Source organism: Aegilops tauschii, chromosome 1 (assembly GCF_002575655.3).
Source record: "Aegilops tauschii subsp. strangulata cultivar AL8/78 chromosome 1, Aet v6.0, whole genome shotgun sequence".
NCBI lineage: Eukaryota > Viridiplantae > Streptophyta > Magnoliopsida > Poales > Poaceae > Aegilops > Aegilops tauschii.
Genome location: NC_053035.3, coordinates 421,337,306 through 421,347,194, shown reverse-complemented (window position 1 = coordinate 421,347,194; position 9,889 = coordinate 421,337,306). Strand labels below are relative to the sequence as shown.

The 9,889-nt window shown below is 38.4% G+C and overlaps 1 protein-coding gene across 1 annotated transcript; it reads right to left on the bottom strand.

Annotated features, from left to right (window-relative positions):
* Positions 1-8,656: 8,656 nt before the first annotated feature.
* Positions 8,657-9,508, bottom strand: LOC109768970 (blue copper protein 1a-like). Its single transcript, XM_020327706.3, has 2 exons — positions 9,264-9,508; positions 8,657-9,165 (listed from the first exon to the last, which is right to left on the bottom strand). The coding sequence occupies exons 1-2, from the start codon at positions 9,442-9,444 to the stop codon at positions 8,846-8,848; spliced, it is 501 nt and encodes a 166-aa protein (XP_020183295.1). The 5' UTR covers positions 9,445-9,508; the 3' UTR covers positions 8,657-8,845.
* Positions 9,509-9,889: the final 381 nt, after the last annotated feature.

Sequence of the window (9,889 nt, the reverse complement as noted above, 5' to 3'; positions counted from 1 at the left end):
GAGGACGAATATCTTGGTTTACCTGTGCCAGAAGGACGTATGAAGGCGGGAAAATTTTAGTCTACGAAAGATAAAGCACTAAAGCGGGGTTCTGACTGGATAGAAAAATACGCCTCTAGTGGGGTGAAGGAAATCCAGATTAAATCAGTCATACAGGCTCTCCCGGTCTATGCAATGGGCATTTTTAAATTTCCTGCATCTCTTTGTGAAGAGTTATCCCAGATCATTAGGAATTTTTGGTGGGGTGATGAGGAGAATAGAAAGAAAACTCATTGGCTAGCGTGGGATAAGATGACGAGACCCAAAGGTGAAGGAGGTATGGGCTTTCGAGATCTAAGATTATTTAATCAAGCACTTCTCGCAAAACAAGCCTGGCGATTGTTGGTTTTTCCGGACTCATTATGTGCAAAGGTGATGAAAGCAAAGTACTATCCTCATGGGCACCTGCTGGACACTGTATTCCCTCAAGTGACATCGACTACTTGGCAAGGTATTATGCATGGTCTTGAACTATTGAAAAAAGGTATCATTTGGAGAGTTGTCGATGGCACGAGTATAAATATCTGGAGGGATAATTGGCTGCCTAGAGATTCGGGTCTTCAAATTTCTGCAAAAAAGAATAGAACCAGACTTAGATATGTGTCTGAGCTATTCATGAGGGGCTCTAAAAGATGGGATGAGAATCTGATCAGGCATTTGTTTTATTCTTATGATGCCGAGGAAATTTTAAAGTTACGTATTCCGACTGTAGGTGAGGAAGATTTTATTGCTTGGCACTATGAGAAAAATGGAATGTTCTCGGTTAAAAGTGCGTACAGGCTGGCGCTAAATTTGAAGAACAATAAGAGTGAGATGGGGAGCTCTAGTGATGCTGTGAATGGAGAAAGGAGGCTTTGGAACATTATTTGGAAGGCTCAGGTCCCTCAGAAAATCAGAATTTTTGCTTGGCGTGCTGCTACTAATAGTTTGGCGGTTCAAGTTAACAGGGTTAAACACCATCAAACTACCATTGGCTTATGTTCGATTTGTGGCGTTGAAGATGAATGTGTGTTTCATGCTCTGGGAGATGTCCCAAGGCGCGGGCGCTCCGTATGGCGGTAAGGGAGGTATGGAACTTACCAGATGATGAGATATTCAATTTTTCGGGGCCGGATTGGCTACTTATTTTATTGGAGCAGTTAACGCCGCCGGTGCGTGAGCAAGTTATATTCATGTTTTGGAGGGCATGGCACCTGAGGAATGACTTGATCTTTGGTAAGGGAAAGGAAACTATCTCTACTTCTGTGAGCTTTATTCAAAACTACTGGGGGTCCTTCTCGTCCTGTCATACCAATAGGAAGATGGAGGTTACCAACAAAGGTAAGGAAAGGGTTGATGGGTTTTATGATACCATTGAAGTGAAAGAAAAAGTTGTGAATTGGCAGCCACCCGACCCGGAGTCCATTAAGATTAATGTTGATGCAAGCTTTGTGGAGGCCATTAGCTCTGCGAGTGTGGGTGTGGTTGCCAGGAATCATTTGGGAGAAGTGATCATTTCTTCATGGGATTATATTGGGGTTTGCAATAGCGTGGATGAAGCGGAACTTAGAGCGATCCTCGCAGGGCTTTACATCGGTATTACTCTACACAAGCCCATCATCTTAGAAACTGATTGTTCTTTTGTGGCTTCCTTTCTAGAAAACGATTATTTGGACAGGTCTTCCCTAGCTGACCTGAAGATGGAAGCATTGAGCATTTCCAGGTTGATGACAAGTTTCAAGATTTCCAAGATTAACAGAAGGGCCAATAGGGTGGCACATGAAATTGCTAAATTCAGTTTTGTTAATAGGTCTGATGGTGTGAGTCTTAATAGTGTTCCGCCCTGCGTGGCTGAAGTTGTAATAGACGATTGTATGCACATTTTTAATTAATTAATATATGGGAGGGGTTTTCAAAAAAATCATCTATTTAGTCACATCTAAACTTGTCGGTCTTGACCTTAGCAATATCTATCAAGTTACTTGATTGATATACTATAAACACTACCCGATTCTCTTGATATTTAGGAATACAATGGGAAAGAATGCATACAAATACAACATAATCATTAAATCAGTAGTTTATTTGGGAATATTGTGATAAACTGATAATATTGAATTGCTCAAATCTACGGCAAGCATCCTTTTATTTTTGCAAAAGACGCATTTCACATAGTACTAAAAATGTATTTCTAATGATAAATAGTAAAAATGTATGCCTTTTTTATATTAATATATGAGTTTGTTTACATTCTTAATGTTGATAGTTATACCTAAAAGTAGTATTAATATAGTACGTCAAAAGTAATATACCCCCCCTATAAAGTAATATAAGATCGTGTAGGTCATTACTTTACTGATTTAAATGATCTTATATTACTTTTCAGATGGAGTACATTTGATGATAGTTAGTAAGTACTCCCTCTGTTCGAAAATAGATGACCCAACTTTGTATTAAAGTTAGTATAAAATTGGGTCATCTATTTTGGAACGGAGGGAGTAGAAAAGTTCAGTATAAATAGATGACTAGTAGAATGCCCGTGCGATGTTATGGGCCACAATGCATATAAATTAATCAAACAAATGCTTAAGGTCGTCTCTAATATAATGTCGAAGCTCATTTCTCCCTCATACGTCCGGGTGTGTTCAGACATCCAATAGGCGCATCAGTAGCTTGAACTTTTGTGCAAAACATAATGACTATATCTTTGTCGTCGGTAGCATCAGTAGTTTGAGGACAACTGGTGAATAAGAAGTCACCCTTTCCAGTAACCTTATTAGCTTGAATGCACCATTTATACCAACTTAACAACACTTCACGTGACAATTGGAAATCAAAGTACTGATATGAATTTAAAATAGCGTTGGTACATACCTTTTCTTCACGAACATCAACACGTGCACGTAGCACGTTATATTAGCGATGCTTCTTCAGGTGAACCAAAATACATTGGTAGTCTCAAATGAATCAGTGTTTCTCTTACTTAATAAATACAACCGCCTGAACTTGTTGAGTAATGGAAACAATACATAGTTGCAATTTGGGTAGTGTATGCTTTGCCATGATATGCATCGATGACCCCTCAGCTACTTCCTGTAGGATCGAACAATGTACTAACACAGAGCAAAAGTGGTTTCTTTCAGTTTTCTATACTTGTTCCTAATTCCTATCATGGAATCGCTGCACGATGCATTGCACTGAGCACCTTTTCTGTGATGTGGAGATCTGCAGTTGCAAAGATCAAGAAATTAATTTCCAAAAAGAACAAATAAATTGTACTTCAGTAAGCCTATAGAAATCCACACAGAAAAATTGTGGGAAAATCATCCTGCAATAGCAAATCATAGAAAGGAAATAATCGTGACCAAAAAAATGAATATGGAGCTTGCCGATTACATAAGTTGGAACAATATGAACGGAACCAATTTTTTTGTTATGTTGGAAATCAGATGCTTCCGTTTAGGTGGCTTCCGTTCAAAAAATATGTTCAGTATTGGAACAATCATATTGTTTCTATTTAAATAGTATGGCAATGCTCATGCATCGACACAAATAAGTCCAATAACATCTGGCCACAGGGCAAATACTGGATGGGAAAACAATATCAAATATAACTATCAGACACACTGAATGGTAGAGGATGTTTAAGCACGATAAAATATAACTACGTAAAAATGTAATAGGCACGATAAAAAAGTAACAAGGATTGATGAGTACCAGTGGGAGAATATTTTAGCAAATTCACACCATTCTTGAATTACATTGGTTTAGATTGGAAAGCGGTGCACAAAATTACATTAAGATGAGAAGACATGTAAGCATATATATGAATGGATGCCATTGTATTAATAGAAAAAATAAGTATAATGTGGTTGCTGACGATACCGATGATGGAACATATAACAAGTTACTGCTACATGTCATCGTAGTTTACATTTGTAGGGAGATCCTAAAGATATATTGGGTGAAAATATAAATGCGAAGGGGTGAGAAAATGTGGAGAAATGAAATCCAAAATTTAGTAACAAAGCCTACATTTAGGCATCGCTAAAAGACACTGGGCTATTTGGCCTTTATTGTCCCACATACAAATCTTAAGAAGCAATGTTCTACAAATATTTCTACAAGGTTAATCGTGTTTCCTAAGGATACCCATTTTGACTATCATTTTTATATACGTACTGATGTAGTGAGAGTAAAACTAAAGATTATAGGTAGAAAAAAATGAAAATATGAAAGAAATATAGATAGTCTAGCGCGGGTCACCCTACTAGTTAGTACTTATAATAGGATTCCCAACTATTCGTTTTCTCAAGCTCATTAAGTTCTTGATCTGAAGAGTGACACTTTTAACATATCTCTACTCTTATCTACTCTTATAAAAAAACAGAGCCGGTGATGATGGTGTGTCTGCCATCTTGCAATATAGACCGTCCGATCTATATCTGACGGATAGAAAGCAAACTATGGCAATTTTTCTAAAAGATACCCGCACCTCTCTCCACATTTGCAGATAAGGCCTTCCCTCGATTATCCTTATCTCCCACAACCTCATTGTTGAGCAATTTAAAAAGGAAGCCTCTGGAACAATCTGGCATGGTGGTCGCTGCTGGCGTCGTCCATCCCCATGCCTCCGCTCAGTCCGACCAGCAATCACCACCACGCCCCACTCCTCCTCACCTTATCTCTCCTCTTTCTCAAGATATCATTAGTTTTACACATGGGATTACTCCCGCATGGGTCAATCACAGCAGGTGTTTTATGAAAAAATGCATCTTGATGTTCTGTGCAATGCACGAGCATCTTTCTAGTAGAGTCTTAATTGTCCATACCTGAGATATGATACCTTAGCAATAGATTAGAATCTTTTAGCCATTCTTTCTGCTGAGAAAATAAGAGTACAAAGAAACTCGTAGTTTGGTACTTTTTTGTCATCATTTTAGTATGTCAGAATTTCTTTTGGACTTCGCTTTTAGGTTATGGGAATATGCTTCTGCTTAGGTACTCAGCAAGACCGCCAACATAATATTTTTCACATTCAAATATTCACCCATATTGTTGATTTAACATCCCATACTTAGTCAATCCAACATCTTTCATATTGAAGTAATATGTATGTGGACAAACAACCCAATTAGGACTGTTTCTGTCCTCATTAGAGGTGTGATAGGTGACTGGTTGAATCTAGTAAGATTTCCAGATTTTATTCCTTAATGCTATTCATTGTGCAGATCACATGTTGAATCGTCGAATCAGGTCATTTTCTAGAGTCTGAATGTTCAAAACAACTAATTAGCTCTGAAACTTGGAAGCAACAATTTATTTTAGACTACCGCTTCTTAAGAAAGAAGCATGTAGCTATGCTCTATTTTGTACTGTACAAGTATTGTCTGAAATTATGTGATGACCGATATGATCATGTGAGATGTTTGCTACTAAAGCTTCACTACACCCCTTCATTACCTTTTAAACTTGGCAAGACAAAAAATAATAACTTCATCAATAGTAATTTTGCATTAAAATCGCATTCATTCTTCTGTTATTATGGTTCTGATATTTTTATAGTCAGTTCCGTAGCTTCCTAGCTTCGGTTTATATATGCTACTATTTGCAGTTTAGTTGAATGAAGAATGTTGTTTGTAGTACATTTTTTCCTTGCTACTAGACGACAACGGTATTGTTCAAAAATCTATTTAACATAGTGATTGCTCAACCTTTTTCTTGAATTAAATGTGTTTGGTTTATGTATTAATATTGACTCTTTTAGCTAATAATCACATTTTACTATGATATGAAATCTAAATCGACAAGATGGAGGTCAGTAAGATAACGAAGGAAAGAGTTACATAGCCGAAGGCAATGTAAAGGCAATGTCTCTTTGTTAGGCTATAAACCACACTGCAAAAGTATGGTGTCTACAATAATTTTGGATTGCTTATATGCACCATATTTGAATTTTGAAACGAACATAAATTAGTCACTAATTCATTTTAAAATTTTGAGTTCACCGTTGTTCATGCGCAGAAAATTTGACCTATTGATCCATTGATGAGCATTGCTTCTATCCATCCTTCCTTCCTTCATCTTTGTTTTGTTATTTGACAGCTAGATTATGACTTTTCAGGGATGATATTTGTGTTCTTACCTTTTTGCTGTAGAGAATGAATTGTTTATTGGTTTCCCTGCTATGTAGTTTGTTCTTGTTGAATTCAGCGGGTTCTTGCATCTACACAATATTATGCTTATCGAACTACGAGGGTTCCAGGACGGGCGCAACAAAGCGCGCCTCCATGGTCTAGTAATCAGATAAGACAAATTAGTTAATCATTGGGAGAGGTTGTGATAGGTTAATAGCCTCTTCACTTGGTTGGTTCGTCCCTTCTTATTCCTAGTCAGCCAATACTATGACCAATATTTCGCAAACCAAAATATATGTTACAATGTTTTTTTCATTTCAGGCTCACTGTTTCAAATTATGGCACAATCAGAAAGGTTGTTGCTTCCATAAGCCATGCCCATCTACCGACTAGTTGCCAATTTTCCGTGGGTTTCGGAGAGTTTTATTCCGGTCTTTTCCTGGCTTGTTTTGTTGTCCGATTCTATTACGGTTTCTTTTGTTTTTTCTTACACTAGCACATATGCCCATGCATTGCAATAGGAGAGATATTTTATTTACGACAAGCAACAGAAAAGATAATCGATGTGTCCATAAAAAAATGGTCTCCACAACGGTAGGTGACAGAGCAAGGAGTTGCGGTTTTCTCGCTGGACATGTTTGGCCCATGAAATCTTGATAGTGGTGGGGTTGGTAGGCATGGTGGCGAGAACCCAACTCGTGCCTTTTTCTTTCGCGTCCGCCTCCATCTCGGGGTTGTGCATGCCTCCTCATTTGGTGGATGTGTGACGGCCTTGGGGACACGGTAACTTCGACCACTCTCCTACGACGGCGTAACCGGATGGATTACTAATTTCAGCGCATAAATCATGTTTCATAAGTATAATTAGGCATGAATGTCCCTTCATTATGACGGTTTATTCTCTTTGATTATTTACCGCTCATGTGTCCACAATTTTTCTCTAATTAGAGCCAAACAACATATTCTCTTTTATTGGCATATGCCCATAATTTTATTTATTTATATCCAACCAGGATAGAACAAACGCGCGCTGCTAACCAATGGCCAGCACGAATATTTAAGAAAATACGATAGCTTCAGATTTGATTTATTTTTTATCTTTTTGAACATTCAAAGAAATATGAACTACCAAATATTCTTGGAAATGTTAAATTTTTTTTGAAAGCCCTGACAGTTTTAAAAAATGTGAACATTTTTTTGAAAATTCCATATAATTTTGGAAAATCACAAACAAAATTAGAAACAGGAATAGTAATTGAAATTGAAAAATAGGATTTTGAAAATATGAACCTTTTATAAAACACAAAATTATTGATTTTTTTGAAATGGGGAACATTCAGAATTTTTTTTTAAAATGCTTTCTGAGACGCAAACATTATTTTCTTTTTGTGAACTTTTCACTAAAATAGGAATATTTTTTGAATATGGAACATTTTATAAAATATGAATTTTAGAAAAGAAATCTCGAAAAATTATGAAATATCTTTTTTACATGAAAACATTTTTTAAATGTTGAGGAATTTCCAGACCGGATTTTTTTATGTTTCTAATATTTTTCAAAACAGGAATAAAATTTTGTAATGCTGATTTTTTGAATATTTGAACAAAAATTAAAATTCTGAATATATTTTGTATATTTTTATTTCACAGAAAAGTAAAAATAAAGAAGGGAAAATAAAAAGGAACAGAAACAGTACACTGAAAAAATAAAAACGGGCGACCTGTGCGTACCTTCAACTATTTGTCGCCACCTGCAACAAATAAGGTGCTCCCAACGCTTGGGCATGAATAATTACTGGGTTGGCTTTGTTGGGTTGGAGTGCGCCTGGCCCAATTGCGGAATTCTGTACAAACTATTTGTCTTTTCTAGTGGAGAGACGCACAAAAATTTAGTACCACCTCGGATAAAAAAGTCTTTTCAATGATGAACGGATGAAATTATTTGACGAAACGCACCTCACTTTATTAGTAGGTATAGATATAGATTTTTTTTCCTTTACTTTTGGATTCTGTTTTTATTTTTTTTATTTTTTGGTTCAGTTTCTTTTTTCTTTTATTTCTTCAGTTTTCTATTGTTTTGTATTTTCATTTCTATACAAAAATATCCACCCACTTCTAAAAAATCTTCACAGTCATTTTAAAAAGCATGGTTTTTAAAAATATTCACAGACTAAAAAAATAGTCATGGTTTCAAAACATGTTCATACAATTTTAAAAAATCACGTTGTTTTGAAATGCTAATGCTTGTAAAAAAAAGTCCACAAATTTTAGAAAATGTTCAGATTTGTTAAATTATGATACTTTTCAAATAATGATATTCATGTTTTAATGAAAACAAAATGAAAAAAACGAACTAGAAAACCATAAAATCGCTAGGGGGGGGGGGGGATGAGGAGGGGTGCTCGCTAAGAGAAGGCATCAGCGGATAAAAAATAGCATGAATCTCAGCGCAATATCAAACGAATGAAAATTTGAATGAAGCCCAAATAATTTCAGTCGACTGAAAAATAGTAATTCTGTTTTCTATCACTTCACCAATATACTGCAAGGAAAGATAGCTTCGCTAATAAGCAAATGAAATTCTTCTAAAAAAACAAATGAAATTAATCTTTAACCTATGAACAATTCAAGGGCTCAAATTCACAACGGTTCGTATAACAACAATATGTAGAAGGTCGTCTTGTGAGAGCCTAGAGCACGAGCATGGCTGCGGCGAGCGCGGTGACCGCGCCCGCCGTCTCACCAAAGCGCGCCTGCAGCTTGCTGGCAGGGTTGGTCGGGGCAGGCTGGGGAGTCGGCGCGGCGGTGTCGAGGACGGTGATCTTGAGCTTCATGCCGCTCTTGCAGTGCGGGCCGACGCCGCAGAAGAACCACCGGCGTCCAGCCGTGTCGAGCGCGAGACGGTCCTCGCCGGAGGTCCTGACGACCGCGCCGGCCGTCTGGGTGCACGCGACGAAGTCTGGACCGCCCACCTCCACCAGATTGTGGGCTGGGCTCCCGTACTTGAACACTGCGTTATACAGTAGTTAGCAGGAAATTAGTTTCGCGTCGCAGAGAAAATGGCGTACGCGTAGCCGCCGGAATAGATTAATGGGGGTATGTGACTACCTAGCGTGTCGCCGACGACGAACTGCTTGGTCTCGGCCCAGGCCGTGTAGTTGAAGTTGAGGGTCCAGCCCTTGTCGTCGCCGACCAAGTGCTCCGTGGCGACGGCGAGCACCGGGAGGAAGGCCACAGCGAACACCGCGACAAGCATCTGCTTGGACGCCATCACTGACTGAGTACGCATCTGCTTGTGGCCTGTGATGGGGTGGATGCAGCTCGTGTGTTGTGCTTCTAGCTCTGGCTTTGCAAGTACTCTATATACAGGGAGGGAGAGACAGAGCTCAGTGATGACTATACGTACGTATACGTATACGTATAGTAATCATCGTTGGCACGCGTCTTGTCTCTGACCGGAGCTATCAGCAAGCAGCTGGCCGATGGCGGCGCCAGCAATGGTGTGACGAGTTGAATGCGTCAGTGTGGCGCCAAATGTAGTATTGCATTGGCTTCATCGAAACAGAGGATACGCCGCATCAGTCACAAGAGATGTTCATTGTTTGGTCATGTTAAACTAAAGACGTGGCCTTGATTTGGCACATGTTTTTGGTGTACTTTTTTCTTTTGCGTTATGTTTCGGTTCAGTTGGACATGGACACTTGGGCCGGCCAGGTTCATTGATGTTATGATGA